General features: G+C 36.8%; 2 protein-coding genes across 3 annotated transcripts in view; one reads left to right on the top strand and one right to left on the bottom strand.

The window, feature by feature from the left end:
• The window catches only part of LOC126335883 (beta-1,3-galactosyltransferase 5-like), a 168295-nt gene that overhangs the window by 100971 nt on the left and 46559 nt on the right, over window positions 1-20765 (top strand). The gene's annotated exons all lie outside the window — the stretch shown is intronic.
• The window catches only part of LOC126333847 (probable RNA methyltransferase CG11342), a 31922-nt gene continuing 23956 nt past the window's right edge, over window positions 12800-20765 (bottom strand). The window contains exons 2-3 of one of the 2 annotated variants that reach the window (XM_049996774.1): window positions 15391-15508; window positions 12800-15219 (exon numbers count right to left, since the gene is read on the bottom strand). In XM_049996774.1, coding sequence (XP_049852731.1) covers window positions 14912-15219; window positions 15391-15508 — 426 coding nt within the window. In that variant the 3' untranslated portion in view covers window positions 12800-14911. Of the gene's footprint in view, window positions 15509-20765 lie in introns of both variants that reach the window. The other variant, XM_049996773.1, reaches the window with a different exon arrangement.

The following is a 20765-nucleotide window of genomic DNA, read 5'->3' as shown; positions in this document are numbered from 1 at the left end:
CGCTAATAACTGATTTCCTTATTCATCTTTTAACCGATGCCACGTGCTTGTTTACTGTATCATATACTCCGTATTCTGTTCCTTGACTTCTGCTACTGACAGTTCTTAGAGGATTGTCTCACTATAGGCCTGGTAAACTGACAGCGTGTAGCCTACAAACTAATGTAATTACCATGTTGGTACTCACTCTCATAATTGCAGGTATCTGCTAGATCTGCCGAAATCCGTCTTGCACATGCTGGTAAGCGATGCCAACATTTGCAATAGGCCTTAAATACACTATGTTCTTTAAATGCCCACAAAATAAAGATCCAATGGGCTGAGACCAGGAGATTGAGCAGGCCAAGGCGTTGCTGTCCCATAATTTATCTGGGAAATACAGGTTTAAAACTGTTCTTTGTTGCAGAGGAAACTGAGGCAGTAATGCATTGTAACAATAAAGCAGGGCCAGTAATTAAGAAAATAAAAAATACCCTATATGTATATGAAATATTTTGCTTCTTTTTAAGTTCTTTATCCAGTCCCAAGAGGTATCACACATATCAATTATGTACAAATAAATCAATAACAAAATTTTACAGGCAATACAAGAAAAATCTAATACTCTAAAGGATGACAGCTATCCAAGTATTTTTTTGTAGGCAGGTACACAAAAAAATCATCATGTTAAGTATACTTTTTATGGTATTGATATTACTAAGTACTTTGATTTGACATAATGACCTGAAATTATACTCTTACACAAATAAATACAGAAAGTAACTAATAAAGGCTACCAAGTTAAGATAAAAAGCCATGAAACATTACTTTTTAATGTGCCCGTACCCATATTGCTAGAGATGGAACAGCAAATTTTTACTATCGCTACTGATTGTGGCTGGATTAAAATCCTAATGGTAAAATTCAGGTTTAATGTAAGTAGCAGGCTGAATTAGTCGGTCACACTCTGGTAGAACCATATGTTCTCCCAACACGTAATCAGATGCTGCCTACAAGATGTTTATTTAGCACACACTTCCAAATTTGCTGCAAAACAATCCCCAGAAAATAGAGGAAACAAATGGTTCATATATGATGGGGCTAAAGCGGTCTTCAGTACACTTTGTTCAAGATGCATGAGATGCCCTACAATGCAGATGGAGTAGTACAGGAGGACCTGTTTCATTGACTCACATTTTCCCCACATTCAGTGATCATGAGTATTATCTGAGGGCACACCAAAGACAAAATTTTGGTTTATGCAGCAACCACTCACAATGTAGAGCCATTTCATGAAAATATCACAGAAGAACCATTTGACACTAAGAAGTGGTATTTGTAAGTGTGCGACATCCCAAGGCCCCTAAGTGCATGATCTGTAGAGGTGATTTTTGACATTTGTTATTAGTTTCAAATTCATAAATTTGAAAAAAAAAAGGATCATCGATTGGCAATTATCACAGGAGATGGCACGATCTACGTTCAACTGACACATTCCACAGATAAACATAGGAGGGTACACTTGCTGTATTACGTGGTTGAGTTCTTCGAAGAGAGTTATTTCACTGATATTATTACAGAAAATGGAATGTTCTATTTCCAACTGCTGCATTCCATAGATAAGCTTAGGAGAGCACTCTTAGAAACAATATCATGAGAAGGATACGTTGCTATTCACCATATACAGGAGAAGTCGAGTTGAAGACTGGCGTGCGCGCGCACACACACACATGCACGCACGTGCACACACACACACACACACACACACACACACACACACACACTATTCCACCCTGGACTTTCCAGTGTTTGAGAGTATACTTACTGTATTAAATGTCCAAGTTCTTCAGGGTCCCCTACAAGTGCTCTTTCATGTTAAGCTGAAAGAAGCCTAATGATCTTTAAAGGCCTAGGTTGTCCACTGACAAAAGGTCAACTATTGCTGTGATTAAGCTGTACAGAGGAGAGGCATCCTTCTGGGAACTGGAAATGAACGCTGGCCGACAGTACTACAGCTATGTTTATGCTGTAGTGGTGTGGAAGAAAAGGGATATCCAGGGAATTGATGACTGATAGTGCACACCAGTTGCTGGACCGATCCTCTTCTGCAACTTGATGACGACATTTTAAGGGAAGTAAGGTTTGTGCCAGATTTCACTATAGGATGATACCAAACTAATGCAGAGCAAAATGACAGATTAACATAAGCAGATAACCAAACAAATGTAAGTCGTGCAGCAATTGCTAAAGACACAATGCTCCCAATCACATTTGTCTACATAAATTCCACAATAGCCTAAAACTGTGACTCTGGAAAAATCACAATCATTTTCAGATGTACTTGGCAATTCTACTATAAGAAAACCTGTACATCAGATTCCAAGGTGGTGGTGGGGGGGGGGGGGGGACTTGCCTGGTATGATAAAGTAACACAATTAGGCTCCAAGATATTTCTCAGAAAACTACTACAAGCCCCTAACAGTACTTTACCCGTAGTGTTGAACACAACAACACCCTATCCTCATCAGCAAACCAAAATCAGGTTTTTTAATTGATGTGTAATTCTGTGAGATCTTTTCCAATTTTTCTTAATTGAAATGGTAGTTCTCTGTAATTCATTTCATTGGTCTTGCATCTGAAAGGCAGATGATTTTATGAAGCCACTTATTTTGGCTATGTATACAGTTTTTAAAGATAAAGTTGGTAATCAAAGTAATGGAAATATAACATAATTCTTACACCATTTTGCTACAGATTGCCTTTCATCAATATACTGTTAAATAATGATACACTACTTCCAGTCACAAATACTTTCCAGAGTGCTTTTGTAATGTCTTAATGCAGCGTAGCACTTAATTTCCTCTGTAACAATGAACACTGAGTCAAGACTTTTGGCTCTAAAACAGACCATGGGTGTTTGACATAGTTAAAATAAAATGGCTCGGCACATCTAGCCAGGTAATGAGCTCATGTGTCTGTTTATCAAATTAAGTGTGAACAGATCTGCTACTCTGAAATTTTGTTACATGTTCATTTAAAAAAAAAAAATCTGTTCACATCTTTCACACATCAACAACACAAGCTCATTACACTCCACACAAAATCGTCACAGTTGCCTACACCAAAACAGTTAAATTTAAGACATGTGACACACAAAATACAAAGTGTTGACAACTGGATGGCTTGACCCAAACTGTGAGCCACGTAACTAAAAATTTAAAAGTTATTTCAAAAGGCAATGTTCTTGTTGGGCATCAACGTACATACCATATGATGGACCTGGTAACCAAAAGAGCTTGAATAATACTTGACAGCAATATGATCTCTGATAGTATCAATATATGACCAAAATTAAATCACTGGGCCACATCATCACAGAACTGTCTCCATGGCTAATGACAGGATGGAGTTATTGCACTTCATGAGCCTTCCTTCAAGGACCACTTTTATTCACTTATTTATTGAATGCATGTACTATACATTGCTCACAGTTGTGAAAGTGTTAAAATTATAACCTATGTTACATTGAAATCCAGATATAAATCATATACCTGAAGTGATTAGTGTACGTAAAATGATGGAGGTCATGGAATACATCGTAATATTGAGTCAAACCTCCTTTTGCCCAGCGATATGCAGCAACTCTATGTAGCACGTACTTAACAATTTGTTGGAAGTCTCCTGCAGAAATATTGAGCCATGCTGCCTCTATCATCATCTATAATTGTGAAAGTGTTTCTGGTGCAGGATATTGTGCACAGAGCGACTTCTCGATTCTGTCCCACAAGCGTTCAATGGGATTTGGGTCACGTGATCTGGATGGCCAAATAATTTGCTGAAGTTATCTAGAATGTTCTTCAAACCGTTCGCAAGCAATTGTGGTCCAGTGACATGGGACACTGTCATAAAATTTCCGTCATTGTTTGGGAACATGAATTCCATGAACAGCTGCAAATTGTCTGCTCCAGTCAATGACTGGTTCAGTCGAACCATGGAAAAAAGTCCTTGCTATGTAAACGTGGCCCATGCCATAATGGAGCCACCACCAGGTCGCACAGTGCCTTGTTGACAACGTGTGTTGTGTCATACTTGAACCCTACCATAAGCTCTTTCCAACCGAAAACAGGACTCATCTGATCAGGCCACAGTCTACCAGTCATCTGGGGTCGGACGCATGTGGTCAAGAGGCCAGGAGAGATGCTGCAGACGGTGTGCTTTTAGCAAAAGCACTTGTATGGGTTGTCTGCTCCCATAGCCCATTAATGCCAAATTTTGCCACACTGCCCCACATTGATTTCTGTGGATATTTCACACAATTCTGCTTGTCTGTTAGCAATGACAACTCTACACAAATGCTGCCACTCTCACTTGTTAAGTGGAGGCCGTCGGCCACTGCGTTGTCCATGGTGATAGGTAGTGCCTGAAATTTTGTATTCTCGGAACAGTCTTGACACTGAGGGTCTCAGAATGTTGAGTTCCCATGTGTCTAGCTTCAACTACCATTTGCATTCAAAGTCTGTTAATTCCCATCAAAAAGCCATAATCACATTGGACACCTTTCCATATGAATCTCCTGAGTACAAACGACAGCTCCACCAACGCACTGCCTTTTTACACGTTTTGTACATGACACTTCTGCCATTTATATATCAGCACCCCATTAACTGTCATCTTATGTGTATGGAGTACATCATCACTTACCTGTAAATACAAATTCTTCATCAGTTCTGTTTGGAAATACATTTATATCAATCTACGGTAGTGATGCAGAAGAAATAGCTGATTATATTATGAATACCCTCAATATTCTGGAACCACATTTAGGTCAACTAGACAAATTGAACATCTTAAAAAACAAACAACTCACATTGTCTAGTTGAGAATCAAGTGAAGTCAAGTTCTGGAACAAGTCAGTGTAGCTAAATTCTTTGGACTAAATTTGGATACGAATCAAAGGTGGCATGCACATATGAATTCCTAGCAAATAAATTATGAAGTCTTGTTTTTAATGCGGATATCATTGACTGCAACTGAGAAAAAAATAGCATCTATTATTATGTATGATGATATTTTATGGGGAAGATGAAATAGCATTCCTCATGTATTAAACTAGCATAAGATAATTGTTAGATGCATGTGTATCTTGTTGCCCATTCTTTAGGAGACTACAGTTCTGGTCACCTTCCCATACATTATGAAATTATACTGTTTTTAAACGCCAGATTAAAACTGTTGGAGAGCAATTATTTTGTCCAGCACTTTGACCACAATAAAGAAAAGTAGTTTTATGTGAAAATCTGTTTTGTCATTGGCTGCTCTGTCCAAAAAATTACATTTGCTTTTGTGGTGTTAAACAACTTCCGAAACTTCAGCTCACCAATTCCCTTCTCTGTTCATCGCTCAGTACTTTTATGACCATTTGTGCACACGTTTCTCAATCTTAATTAGTCTCTAAGAATGCGGTAAACATTCAATTTGAGCATATTCCAATCATCTGCTATCATTCTTATGCTCAGGCATTTCTCCCTGTTGAAAGATTTCTCACTTTCTACACATTTGTTGCATTTGGGATGCTAATGAATGCCTGAACCACTCGTAATCTGCGACATTTTCTCAGTCCTCCAAGAACATCTTGTGCCATTCTCTTATTCTTGGCTGGGACATAGATTCATTCCTGAAGGCTTTCCGAATTAGGCCCACCATTTCAGAGCCAGATTTTTTGAGTGCATATCGCTTGTCAATTAACTGCTGCATCTTGAATCTCATTGGATCACCAAAATACACTATGCACAATATGTGATCTTCACTCTGCCACTACCAGGAGGCCATTGAGCCAAGTTGCATTTGTCAGCAATTACCCACTCACGACTCTTCCCTACAAAAAACACACCACTGTAACCTTTTCCATTCCCTAGAGACTTTTACCTTTGTATTTCTGGAGCAAACCCTACTCAGATTTCACAGCGTATTGGAATGAAAACAGATCACAAGCTTGTTATATTTGCGTAAGTACGACACTGCCCAAAATAAGAAAAAGTTTACAATGAAAAATAGGTGGTCACTATGACTTTGTTTTTGGTGCTTGTTACATAATATGTTGTTGCATACAAAACTTAGCTAACATATTGAATTTTTCTTGGGTGAAAGTATCTATCTGCCACCAACCTTGTGAAAATTGATCTTACTTAACAAAATAATTTGAGATATCGAAATGAGAGTTTGGCAAGTGACAGCATGCAGAAAGAAAGGTGTTTTGTCTTACAGTTATCGTGCAAAACTTCATTATCTACTGTGTTATTCCACTTTTTCAATAAAACAATGTAATTTTGAAGGGCCATCGATAGCTGGTGAAACGAGAAATGCTGTAAACTTTTGGAACAACGTAAGTGAAGACATTATGTGTGTATTTTTGTACAGAGGATGTGCTTTTTCAGAATCTATTGACCTTACTTTTCCTAAGTCTCGCGTAATAAATTTAATAGACCACTGTTTCAGAATTTGCTCACAATTGAGTCTGAACAACACATTAGTGAGGTGACACTGTGTAAACTCCATTTTGTTTTGTCAAAAAAGCTCATTTTAACATGGCAACAAGAGAAAAATGGGTTTTACTCAAAATTTGCCACTCATGATGTTTATCTGAAACTTACAAATGATTAACATGCCAGGAAAAAATAAATTGCTGCTTTTGTTGCATTTTCAGTGGAATTCAGTTTTAGATACTAACCAAAGCAGAGGTGACAGCAGCTCTTTTTAAATGGTCACCATTAAGGTGAGGGCAGGGTGGGGCTTCATTTACTATTTATAAAAAATGTGAGTAGGCTTGAGTTTAGAATGGCACTTCCCCTCCAGCACTCGACAATTCCCCTACAGCACCTGCCCACAACCCCCACCTCGACTGCTCTTCCCATGTGTGCCATACTGACTGGCATCTACCAGTCACATCATTCTGTGCACACCCTACAAGCCCTCCGGAACCCATCAATTCTACATTCGTGTGACACTCGTGCAATCCCAGTCAACACAAGCAACAATATCACAGAATAAGAAATTGCAATCTTGATGGGCTGTGATCATGCTGTTTTCGAACTCTGAGGCTAGTAGAGGTTCTTCCTCCTCCTCCTCACAAAAAACATTTAAATAAGATTTCTGAATGAGAAACACAAGGTGAAATATTTTGTCATATACTGGAGAAGATGGCACTTTTCCACCTAATTTGTGCTGCTGCACTGGAATGCTAATCAGCTGCATATCCAAGCATTAAAGTATACTTCGTTCTAGTTTGTTGTCTGTTGCATGCAGCCTTTGTTGCATTACAGTTTAAATGGCCAGCAACATATATAATTGTGACCACTTCTTTTCTAGCAATAAAGATTTTGATAGTGGGATGAATTTGTACACAAGATTATACAAAAAAAAAAGTTTTATATAATGAGTGGTAACCTAGTATATTCTTTGTATGACGTGTGGCGTTGCCAACAATGGGGGGTTGAAAAAAATGACATCGCTGAACAAACATATCCAAGCTTGACTAATTAGACACTCTAAAAGCTCTTGCATGGTAAGAATTAATGGTTTGTAGGATTTGCTAATGTGCCATTAAATCAAATCCATTTATATTATGCACTAAAAAGAAGTTTCAAAGAACTGTGTTGCTACAACTAAGAGTGATGAAGGACTGGGGTAGATAAGTACTAATCTGCTTGGTTGTACTGGAAGCTTGAAGGAGGGGTGGCCAGGAAGCAGATGGCTAAATCGAATGCCACACGACAATCACTTACAGTCTGGTGCTTGAATAGTAATGAAGTTACAATCAGTGCATGTATCAAAAGGAATGAACAGAGTTAGTGCAATTCATCAATATCTTACTTCTCAAAAGGCAAAGGAGTGATGGTATGTAAATACAGTGAAATCCCTATTTTACCTTTTTGTGCAGTCCAAACTTTAAAAATACAAAACTGAGGAAACTGCAGAATTGAGTAAAATGTTAAAACCCCCAAAATATATGATTAAAAAATTGCAATCCTCCCCAATACTTTGCATAAAATCTGCCCAAGTGAAAGAAATTAGGTGTACAATACAATGTTTCTACAATAATTTGGGCAACAAATTTCATCAGTCTTTAAAAGGTCGCAGATGTGTAACAGTAAGTAAAAACTCATCAAAAAGTTGAAACTGGTATCTGACTATGAGGTAATCGAGCTATTTTCTGACATGTTAGAACCATAAATGATACACTAAAAACACTCTTCCTTTGTGCTCACTCAGAAAAAAAGCAAAAATTGATGACCATGTTAAATTAAACCAAAAACATCACAACAGCTACGTGGTTAAACCATAAGCATAAATGCAAACATCTGCTTAACTACAAACTTTGTTCAATTGCTGTTATTGTTTAATGCTTTTCTTACAAGCTACACTTCATATGCTCATCACTGTTTTTGATGAGAGAAACAGATGTGAAAAAATGAGTTTCCTTCCCCAGTTGACATACAAGCTTATTACAAGTCTGCTCTGAATTTCTGTGCACTGTGTAAAATGTAAATGTGAAAGAAAGCTCAGGTGCTACAGTTTCAGTTCATACCCTCTATCATTATTGCTAATCCTTACAATCTACAGTGTGTGGTGCCTGTGGTGCAAAGTATATATGGTAGTCTTTAAAATATCTTATCACAAAACCCTTATTCTACTTTCATATGACACCTCTGTCATAGCACATCCGCGTAAAATGTATGCTTTCAGCTCTCCACAAAACGCTTTCCCCCCCTACTTTTACTCCCATCATTGAAGGGTCACTACACCTGTCCACACATCCAGTAAGTGAGCTCATTTTGCACGAGTTAGTGTGGTGTGTAGGCTGCACTGGCTATTGGGTGGCTTAAGAAGTCACCAGCCAGTAAAAGTTCACAATCCAGAGATGAGGGACTTTTCATTGATTATGACCAAGCATATTCTTTGAGACTCAGTGTCTGAATTTAAAGAGTTGAAGATTGATATTTTTGCTGAATACAATACATTGGAAATACATACAGAAAGATGAGACTCACTTATAAGTGGCACAAGAAAAGGTGGTGGCTGGGCCTGTTTGTCATATATTTCCTCAGTATGGAAAACTTTGCATCGACTGTCTTGTTTTTCCATTACCATTGAACCTAGCAGTAGTTCTATCGTAGTCGCGCAGTGGAGTTAAATGTTGCAAGTTTTGTTGGCAATACTGATTGTGGATTACGTCAGCATTTCCTCCACAATGGCCTAAAATACTCCATTAACTCTGCCACCGCCCATGGTGTGATCCGTCTGCCTTCTGTGTCACTTATAACTTGTTCAGTCGCATCAAACATAAATAGGAAGAAAACAGGATGAAGTCACTTGAGAACTTAGAATCAAGGTAATTCTTACTAGGAAGAAGTGTAAAATCGAGGAATTTTTAGCATTGATCTTATGGGTTTTTCACAGGGACTATGAATTTATGGTGTAGAATCATGAAAAATGTAAAATCAAAGTTCCACTGTACTTGTTACAAAATGTATCACATTTACTCAATTTTATCACATAAATGTAGTAGAATACATAGTTTATAGGAATTTATGAACTGTTTTTAAACTGTCCCAAATATAGCACATAGCCTATTATGTTCTACATGTATTATTTTTCCTTGATTCTCGCCAACACAAAAGTTTATTAAAAACTAGCAAATTACCTGCTGCAGCTTTACCTGCTTTACTCAGTAAAAGAAAACTATGCACACCAATAATTTAGTGCTGGTGATTTCCATGGTGTGATGGATGCTTCCTCAATCTGATGAATTATTCTAGTTGTAAAAGAAATAGACCTTAAATTCTCCAGAATCTGAAGAATATGTTGTCCACAGTCAGTTCTGTAGTTTTGATTTAAAATATGGAAGAGTTTGTTGTACACGTGCTTCATTTATATTGACTATTATTATGTTAGTTTCCACTGGGGCCTTTTGGATAGATGGTTCCGCTGAGGTGGTTTGAGAATTAACATTAAATCAATTTACAACTTTACACATAAATTTTAATAAACAGTAGCCCAAATTGCAATAGCTTATTAATTTTTTAGTCTGGTAACCGGTTTCAGTCTATACTTTCAGGCCAACAGTTTCAGATAACAAGAGCAGCCAGTTCACAGAACTGATGAGTCGTACCTACTGGTACTTGTCACAACTGCTGGGCACTTCTCTGTGAACTGGCTCATGTCATCTGGAACCTCTAGTCTGAGAGTCTTGTAGACCAAAACTGGTTGCTAGAATAAAAAATAAATTTGTTATTCTCCATGCTTTCCCGGCAATCTGTTGACATCTTGGATATTCGGGAATCCAGCCGGATGTTCGCGTCGTTCTCGCACGATATTTCAACAGCGTGCCATGCTTTCCCGGCAGTGAGGCACGCTGTTGAAATATCGTGCAAGAACGACGCGAACATCCGGCTGGATTCCCGAATATCAAAGATGTCAATAAATTTGTTGTTGTGATTAGATTGCTTTTTATTAAACTCTTAAGTGCAATTGCTGTAGTTCCACAAAGATACCTAAAGTTATTTAGAAAGAAAGTTATTGATGTTTATGGTCAATGATTCTCAGACACAAGACTGGAGTTATCTGCAAATGCAGTAAACTTGTATTTCTAACTGTAGGCTGAAGTTAAGCCACTAGCACAATTCAAGAACAGTACGGGGACTAAGGACAGAGAGTTATGCAACTTCAACTTTGTGACAAATAATTCCTGTGCACCACAAAACCATTAGTTCTAGTTTGGATAACACAGTTGTGCAGCTACTTTCTGCTTCCTATTTGTGACAAGATTTCAGCAGTACACACACTGAGCCCTCAATTTCATTATGATACAAGTAATTCATAATGAAGCAAATGAAAAGCATTTATAGAGTCACAGAAAATTCCAACTTTCTAATTATTATTGATCAGACAGTTTAAAAACCAGAGCATGAATGTGAAGGTTATCTATTCACTTAATAAACCATTTTGAAAGCTGTACTACCTTTTACTTGTTTGACTTGGGTGGCCATGATGATTGACAATCCAGCTACAAAATAGGTTTTCAAGTAGTTCTGAAGATACAATTACAAACTAAATATATCTGCATTCAACATTTGCAGGATCCTGTGTCTTCGGACTAAGTTTGAGAGTGGCACATTTTGTGCTGTCCACTAATACTCCTGAGAGCAAGAGGCATTGATGCATCATACTGGTAATCCTCAAGCAGTTTTATAAAATGTTCACCGTGGATATGAAGTACATATATTGTTACGCAAGTTCTGAAATTGATAATTCACATGTAGTTCTTTGGTCACTAATGGTGCACTTTCACCACTGTAGAACTGCACTGCTCCTTAACTATACTACTTCCAGACAGAAAATGATTTCGGTCTGAAACCAATGATTGATATTTCGTTTTTTAAAACTCGCACATATTGTTCCTTTCTCTCAAGATAACATGATAAAACATGTAGCAGTAGCAACGAAATATCAAGAAACTAGTCTAGAAACTTTTGAACTATTAAAATAATCATTACATTTTACTCCAGTTCTCGATGTTTTATTTAAAAAATAAAATGTCACAATATGAAGTACCTTATGCTGCAAGTTACTCACAAGTACATTTCAAAATCACATGGACAGTAGCATATTAAGATAAAAAAATTGGAAGCATAAGATCAGTACTAAAACAATTAACTACAAATAAATAAAAACACTGTGGAAAAAAATGAAAATTATGAACAAAAGTCAATGAATACCTAAATGAACAGAAGACAAAATCAAATATTGCTGGCTGAAGAACATAAAAACAAGATCCTGTATCAGTCTAACAGAATTCTTTTCTGTGCTTTCCCTTATGTTGTGTCATGCGAAAATGGGTAGAATTCAGAGATCTATTTATTGTAAAAGAATTTTCATTCATGTATCAGTTGGCAGAAATAGGACGTCTAGTACTGTGGTCAATTTTGAGTACTGCTTTACAATTATCGTGTACAAAATATCTTTGTAGTAAACAGCAGCACAGTTTAAATTGTAATAAATGACTTATGATTACAAAGAATAAAATGGTTGTGCTCAGTGTAAGATGTCTGGACAGCTCTTGTGAATTAAACGAAACAAAATGTTGCACTTTTGCTTTCTCATGCTGCCAGATCATGTGGCTCTGATTTATCTATTTATTGGAAGAATTTTCACTCATGAAACAGAAGATGGAAGTGCAATGTCTACGACAGCTTTGGTCAATTTCAATTGCTGCTCTATTGCTATTATGTAAAAAAGTAATTCTGTGGCTAGAGGACCCTCAGTGGAGTTCCACATGCTTCCATATCAAACCTATCCAAACATACCAATGATTTATGCAATGTGCTCAATGTCTGTCTTTTCTCACACATTCTGCCCTCAGGTTTGGGAAGAGCATCGTCCACCAGTTCCTTCTTCTAGAACAGTTTTTCCACCAAGCTCTCTAGTGGATCTGTCAAAATTAATACTTTTCCATTTCACTGTTCTGTTCACAGAACTTTTGAAGCCCTCCTGAATAAACACATTTCAAATGTCTTCTGTATTTACAGTCCTCATGTTTCATTTCTATACAGTATAGTCTTCCACGGTCAATGTTTCATGTTGTCTTTAGTGTAGTGCAAGAGACAGCTTAATTGATTATTTCACAAAAGAATCCCACACAGACACGGCTTTGGTGAGCCCTTGGAAATGCAATGTTTCACCAAAGGAGAACTTTGCATTCCAACAAGCTATGTTTCATTGACGTTCTTTGTGATCTTTTTTGGACAACTCGAGAAATCTGGACAAAATTACCATTCCACACAGAAAGGTCTTTAACACCCACAGTCATGATGAATATCTGTTACGTGAGAATGAAAGTGATATTCAATTGTTAATAACAACATAATGCCAATGAAAACATGTCAGATTTCAAGGATTATTCTCTTCCACCAAGTCTCTCACTTGACAAACTACTATAGGAACTGTACCGAATTTGATGCATGGGGTATTCTATCATTGTGCGTGGGTATTAACTGTGACTAGCTCATTTTTAACAAACTATTCTAAAAAATTCTGTTACACAGAATATGATTCTGCACTGAAATATTATTTTTTTCCCCTCTGCTTACCGAACTATGCTATGTTAATACATTTCCCACAAAACTATATTCAATATTTATGAAATTCATAGTGCCTCTGTCACAAATTTTGTATAGAAAAATATAAAAAAATCAAAGATGTGGAAGCACGGTGATGTGCATAAGTAATGTTCTACAGCTTGATTGTACTCAAAAAATGTCACTTTAGTCTGTCAAAGTAGACAACACAGCATCTTTTGGCAGAATACGGGACTTTTTTTTAAAAAGAAGACATCAGATAGCACAGAAAAATGAGATCACTAGATATGTATTGCACCTTTTCAACTCTACTGCAGAGTAGACTTAACCTCTAAGCTGCATGGTATATTAAAGCTGGCAGAAACATTTAATAATCGTGCATCTCAAGATTAGAGTTTAACACACTATTAACAGTCAGCTTATTGCAGTCTAACATCAGTTACAACTGGAGAAATATAGGTGGAAAAAGTATTGGGCATAACCTTGATTAATGTATCTACTTAGCATTCACTTGTTATTCTGGGGAACAATGGGAAACCTAAATCCAATGTTCAGACATCAAGTTGAGCTCCACACTTCCCAAACAGATTTTGAGTTGTTCAAACATGGTACAATCATGATGAGACAATGGTTTCTGAGCATTTTCCATTGACTGGAAATGGCTGTTTATAACTCTCAAAATCATTCTGACTTACATTCTGCCCCTTCCACTTGGGGTAGCTTTGCACATAACATGGAAGGTTAGCAGTGAATGCACAGTGCTCCTGTGACTCACATACACTCTGAAGGCAACAAACAATTGGAAGTAAGCAATGAAAATTATAAAGAATAAATATCATTTGTATATGAGTTTTCGTTTTTCCTCCCTTTTCTTTACTAGAACCTTAGACTGGTGGTACTACTACTACTACTACTACTACTACTACTACTACTACTACTACTACTCTCACTCTCTCTCTCTCTCTCTCTCTCTCACACACACACACACACACACACACACACACACACACACACACACACACACAGCCAGAGAGAGAGAGAGAGAGAGAGAGAGAGAGAGAGAGAGAGAGAGAGAGAGATATTATTTAAGGTACTGATGGTGAAAACTTGCAGAAAGATTCTGAAATGTGTTTCATATGGGCAAGTTAAACAAAAAACCAAAGTTTACAATACAATTTTTTCCATCATTAAAAGAAGGAAGAATGAAATGCAAGCAGATGAAGGTGGAATACTTTATATAGGACAATAAGTGTTCACGTAAGTGTGTGACTTAGAATATTCTTCTTATATTTAGTGTTTATCATGATGTAGATTCTGGCTCTATTGCACCCAAGTTTCAGAGATTTCATTTTATTACGTGGGGCTGCCCTCCTTGTTGCTGCAGTCATCAGTTACCTAAAGGAGGGAAGCCATGTGCATCTCTTGCCTGCAAATTGTGTAAACTTTGTTCTGTGTGTGATTGTATTTTAAATGTTTGTGTAATGCATTATCTGAGGCAGAAAGTGTGGATCAGCTTAGCATTTGCATAAATGAGCCAGGAAAACTGCTTAAAAATCACATCCAGGTTGGCTGGTACACCAGCAACACTCATTAACGTGCCATGCAGATTTGAACTAGGTCTGGCTCACCTTCCTGCCCTGCAAGTTAGATTGTAGTGCATCATGCTGTATGGGCAGAAAGTGTATGACGTTTATAACTTTTACTCTTAAAAAATACTGGCATTTCATCTAGTGAAATAAAGAGAGGCTAATGGGAATACAGGTGTAATCATGTTGATAACTTTTCACCTGCACATTTTACTAGGAGTCGTGTCTTCTGAAAAATATTATTTTCCTTTTCCAGTCTTCAGAAGTAGTTTCCAATACTTTACTAAAATTACATTTCTTTTCAAGAATGTCTTCAATTTCAGTCTCTACATTGTGTCTTATTGTTAAAGCATCCAATTCAGGAAAGGTTTTGCCCTTAGCACGCCACAACCTTCTCGCTGCTGCTCTGTAACACTTCCACGGTTGTGGTTCAATCACTAAAACTTTTGTCCATGCACATAAGTCCTTAAGAAATTTAATCAACCCTTCATCTCCATAATTTAAATGTATCCACATTGTCACTGAAAAACAGAATATCACATCAAATTTTTGTTTCCCATGCTGTTTAAGATAAGTTTTCAGAACAGTTAGTTTGTCATCAGTCATAAAATTGAGACAATGGTAATGTATACTGGAGACATATCTGTTACTATTTTTTGCTCTTTCAGTGAGCAATGGATCTAGTTCCAGACCTAAAAAGTAACAACTGCTTCCTTTACATTGCGAGTTTTGCAGACTGTCCACTTTATTTTCATCATCTACTGTATGCAGATTTGACAAGATGAACTCATATAATGCTTGTGTCAGTTCCTGTAAACAGAAAGGTTTCTATAATACTATTCATACATTCTGGGACTACAAAGACAAAAGAAAAAAACAATGCACAGATGAAAGACAATACCATACACAAACATAAATTTAGTAAGAGATTTCAACTGATATATTCAAGGAAGAGATACACAATAGTGTCATATGAGCAGAGCAAGACAAAAGTCAATGCAATTAGAAAATTTGGAAACACAAAAAATCTGCACATTCTGCTCACACTACATAATTAAGTCAGGCATCATGTTCTGTGGATCTTAGAATAAAGGAGAGCACTCAGGAATCCAGAAAAGGTCTGGGAACACATTAGTTGAGTGAAGCAACTATTACAATTTGTTTTTATACATTTTACTAACCAACAATTCCTAATTATGGCCTACACTATATTGATAATAAGGTATGCTTTGGGTTTTCTACAGGTCAGAACAGTGTTATGACATAATAACTGGACAGTGACTAAAGTTCCCATAGATACTATGCTGTATAGTCTATCTTAATTATGTATTTTTAATTTAAAAGACATTTATCATAATGCAAATGTGGTAATGTGCCTCGCAGAACATACAATTAATGACTAGTTAACTCATCTTTTTTATTAAGAAAATATTTTTTTGTGTTCAGTAACATTGTGAAAATTGTTGACAGCCAACCACATTCCAAAATGTTCAAATGTGTGTGAAATATTATGGGACTTAACTGCTAAGGTCATCAGTCCCTAAGCTTACACACTACTTAACCTAAATTATCTTAAAGACAAACACACGCACCCATGCCCGAGGGAGGACTCGAACCTCCGCCGGGACCAGCCGCACAGTCCATGACTGCAGCGCCTTAGACCGCTCGGCTAATCCCAGGTGGCAACCACATTCCAGACATGTTTGATGTGTGCCATCTCTGAAGAACGCGTAGGCTTTGGAAACAGTGGTAGCTGCATTCTTTCAAGAAGGCTTTCACCATTCTCATGTCCTGTGACTGGGAATTGTCATGCTGCAATATGGCATGCTGAGTTGCATGAAGCGAGAAAATTGTTTAAGACTTTGACATCTTCATGATGCTCTTAGTTTCCATTCAGACTGTTATCTGCATGTGGAATGGCATTCACTGGTAGTATCCTGGCATCCAAACTAACACACTTGTCATCTCTCCGCTATGCCACTCAACAATGCAAGCTCTCAGGCTACATCCACCACAGTAGCATATAAATAAAATAGAAAGAAACTTCCACAAGGGAAAAATATATTAAAAACAAAGATTCCAAGACTTACCAAGCGGGAAAGCGCCGGCAGACAGGCACATGAACAAAACACACAAACACACACACAGAATTACGAGCTTTCGCAACTGGCAGTTGCTTCGTCAGGAAAGAGGGAAGGAGAGGGAAAAATGAAAGGATGTGGGTTTTAAGGGAGAGGGTAAGGAGTCATTCCAATCACGGGAGCGGAAAGACTTCCCTTAGGGGAAAAAAAGGACAGGTGTACACTCGCGCGCGCGCACGCACACACACACACACACACACACACACGCACACACACACACACACACACACACACACACACACACACACATACACGTGTATGTGCGGATGGATATCCCTTAAGGGAAGTCTTTCCGCTCCCGGGATTGGAATGACTCCTTACCCTCTCCCTTAAAACCCACATCCTTTCATTTTTCCCTCTCCTTCCCTCTTTCCTGACGAAGCAACTGCCAGTTGCGAAAGCTCGTAATTCTGTGTGTGTGTTTGTGTGTTTTGTTCATGTGCCTGTCTGCCGGCGCTTTCCCGCTTGGTAAGTCTTGGAATCTTTGTTTTTAACAGTAGCATATAATGTGTATAGGGCCATCACTCTAGAACATCAAGTGGCACTTACCTGAAAACATTATATTTTGCTACTCAACACATGCCCAAGACTGAAGTAGAGTCTGAAAGTTACTAAAGCTGGAATCTTGCATTACTTTCTGATGATTTATTTACTGGTAATTGTTTTCATCCAGGAATAATTTTTACAAGAACATATGAATTGTCATCTTAGGACAAAGACTGACAGACAGTCTTGAGAAAAAGTTCTGAATGCTTTCACCACATATAGTGGAAAAAATTTAGCCCTTATAGCTACAAACAACCCTAATTTTATCCAAAGTGTCAATATAGAGACAGGGATTAGAAAATGCAATGTCATCATAGCTATAATGGTTACTAAAGTAAACATATCCATCTAGAAGGCTAGGAAAGTTATTATTCTATAAAGAGAAGATAAGTAGTAGTCAACATCCTACTTAGACAATAAATTAGTTATTTAAGTTCCAGTATGATGCAGGTAGAGAAATTATGAGCAAAATTTAAACTGATTGAAAATCACAATTTGCAGAAGTATGTGCAAGAGATCCACTGTTGTTTAGTAACAAAATATGGAAGAGTGATAAAAAAGATTTATGAAATTAAAAAAAGAAATTGCAGGAAAGTCAACAGGCAAAAGTTAGTAGAAATTAATGTGTCTACAAAAAGGTTGATGTAAATAGCATACAATTACTTCCATCATCATACATTACCAAAATATCCTGCCAAGAACCACACAAACTTATTGTCCTACATAAAAACACTAAATGTGTCAAAGGCTTCTAGTCAGTCACTCGTAGTCCAGTCCAGACTGGTATGGCTGAGGAAAGATGAAGTTTTAAATTCTGTGTTTTAAAAAAACCATTCACACAGAGGAGAACTGTATAGACACATCATCATTTGACTGCTAAACAACCTCCTACATGGAGGGGACGGAAATAAGTGTCTGTTGATGAAAAGCAGCTGAAAGCATTGAAAACAAATAAGTCACCAGATCCTGATGGAATCTCATTTCAGCTTTATAAAGAGTAATCTTTGCATTGGCCTCTTGCATAACTTACATTCATTGTGAATGTCTTGTTCCAAGACACAATCCCAAGCAAATGGAAGAAAGTGCATGAGACATCTATATATAGCAAGGGTAAAAGAAGGAACCTGCAAAATTATAGACCAATATTCTTAACATAAGTTTGTTTCAGAATTTTTGAACATATTCTAAGATTGGAAAAAAATAAAATGTTAAAAGACCGAAGATGATGCATCCAGCTGGATTAACTGGTAAATGGATAAAGCTACGGAAATGGACTAGTGAAAATTTGAACATGAAACAGTAAAAGACTAACGAATAAAGAAGGAAAAATAATTAGAGTGACAGAAAACAGAACATTATTGTTCTATCACAAACAAGAAGGGAAACAGCATAGAAAATAAAGGATTCTGCATACACTTATACAGTGGGGTGTAAAATCATTTATTGACAAAGAAAACAATTATAGAAACTTATTACAAGTTCGGAACCAATTGATGAAAGTCTCATTAAGGTAAATATACGGTAACTTTATATGGTCAGAAAACTACTATAATATGAGTCTATGCAGTACATGAGATTGAACCAGATCACACCAAAGAAAAATTCTTCACTAAATTAAATGACATAGCACAAGGGATAGGAAATACAAAACAAATAATAACTGCTGAAGATTTCAATAGTATAACAGGGCAACAAGTAGAAAATAAAATAGCACACCACATTGAGAAAATATAGTAAATGATAATGGGATAAGATTAATTAATATGTGTAAACTAAATTTAGTATAAATTTTGAATGATTTCTCTCCACACAAAGAGATTCATACATATACATGGCATCAGGAAATGCTCCAATTAAAATAATTGATTACATAACAGTCCCCCAAAAAACAGTTTTAAAACAAAAGACGTCAGAATGTACACAGGAGTAACCCAGAGTGATCATCATATGGTTAACTGAACATTATGTTTCCACTTGTAGATATAAAAAGAAACTGTTAATGAGAAAGAATAAAAATAAAAAGAAACTGTTAATGAGGAGGTAGAATTTAAAACTGACATAAAAATCCTAAATGTATATAGCCTAGAAAATGAAAGTAACAGCAGCCAAAGAAGCCCTGGCTGAATAAATTAAGTAAAAGAAAAAAAATTTTATACTCTTTTGGAAAATCCAGGATGGAATGAAGGCAACAAGAGAAATACAGGAAAGAAAAGAAAGAAGGATGGACATTGAGTATAGCGATGCAAAAGAAAGTAGTTACAAAGGAAAACAGCACAGGGTTAGGATTGAAGAAAAGCCGTCAGGCAAAAATCAAACAATGGAAAGTCCAGGATGGAATGATTGATTGATTGATTTTTGATTGATGGCTTTTCTTCAATCCTAACCCTGTGACGTTTTCCTTTGTAACTACTTTCTTTTGCATTGCTATACTCAATGTCCATCCGTCTTTCTTTTCTTTCCTGGGTTTCTCTTGTTGCCTTTATACTATTTTGATAAAGAAATACAGAAAGAGATGCAAATAAAAAAAGAAAAATATTTGAAATGACCAAATACACTAACTATACAGGACACAATACACTTAAGAGCACAACAAGCAAAAATTAGAAAAATGGTAACAGAAGCAAAAAATGAGAATTGGGAAAATTCTAGTAATAAAGTGGATAATCTAATTGGAGGTAAGAGCAGTTCAGAGACATGGAAGAAATTGAAAACACCGAGAAAAAATTCTAAAGAAACTCAACAAATTAACTACATTAGTATCCAGTTATCAGGAGAAAGAAAACTGGTGTTCTACGGATCGGAGCGTGCAATGTCAGATCCCTTAATCAGGCAGGTAGGTCAGAAAATTTAAAAAGGGAAATGGATAGGTTAAAGTTAGATATAGTGGGAATTAGTGAAGTTCGGTGGCAGGAAGAACAAGACTTTTGGTCAGGCGAATACAGGGTTATAAATACAAAGTCAAATAGGGGTAATGCAGGAGTAGGTTTACTAATGAATAAAAAAAATAGGAATGCGGGTAAGCTACTACAAACAGCATAGTGAACGCATTAATTGAAGAAACGTATGATGAAATAAAAGAAATTATTCAGATAGTGAAGGGAGACGAAAATTTAATAGTCATGGGCGACTGGAATTCGGTAGTAGGAAAAGGGAGAGAAGGAAACATAGTAGGTGAATATGGATTGGGGGTAAGAAATGAAAGAGGAAGCCACCTGGTAGAATTTTGCACAGAGCACAACTTAATCATAGCTAAAACTTGGTTCAAGAATCATAAAAGAAGGTTGTATACATGGAAGAAGCCTGGAGATACTAAAAGGTATCAGATAGATTATATAATGGTAAGACAGATATTTAGGAACCAGGTTTTAAATTGCAAGACA

This window comes from Schistocerca gregaria, chromosome 2 (assembly GCF_023897955.1).
Source record: "Schistocerca gregaria isolate iqSchGreg1 chromosome 2, iqSchGreg1.2, whole genome shotgun sequence".
NCBI lineage: Eukaryota > Metazoa > Arthropoda > Insecta > Orthoptera > Acrididae > Schistocerca > Schistocerca gregaria.
The sequence above is the reverse complement of the archived record's forward strand: the minus strand, read 5'-3'. Positions and strand labels throughout refer to the sequence as shown.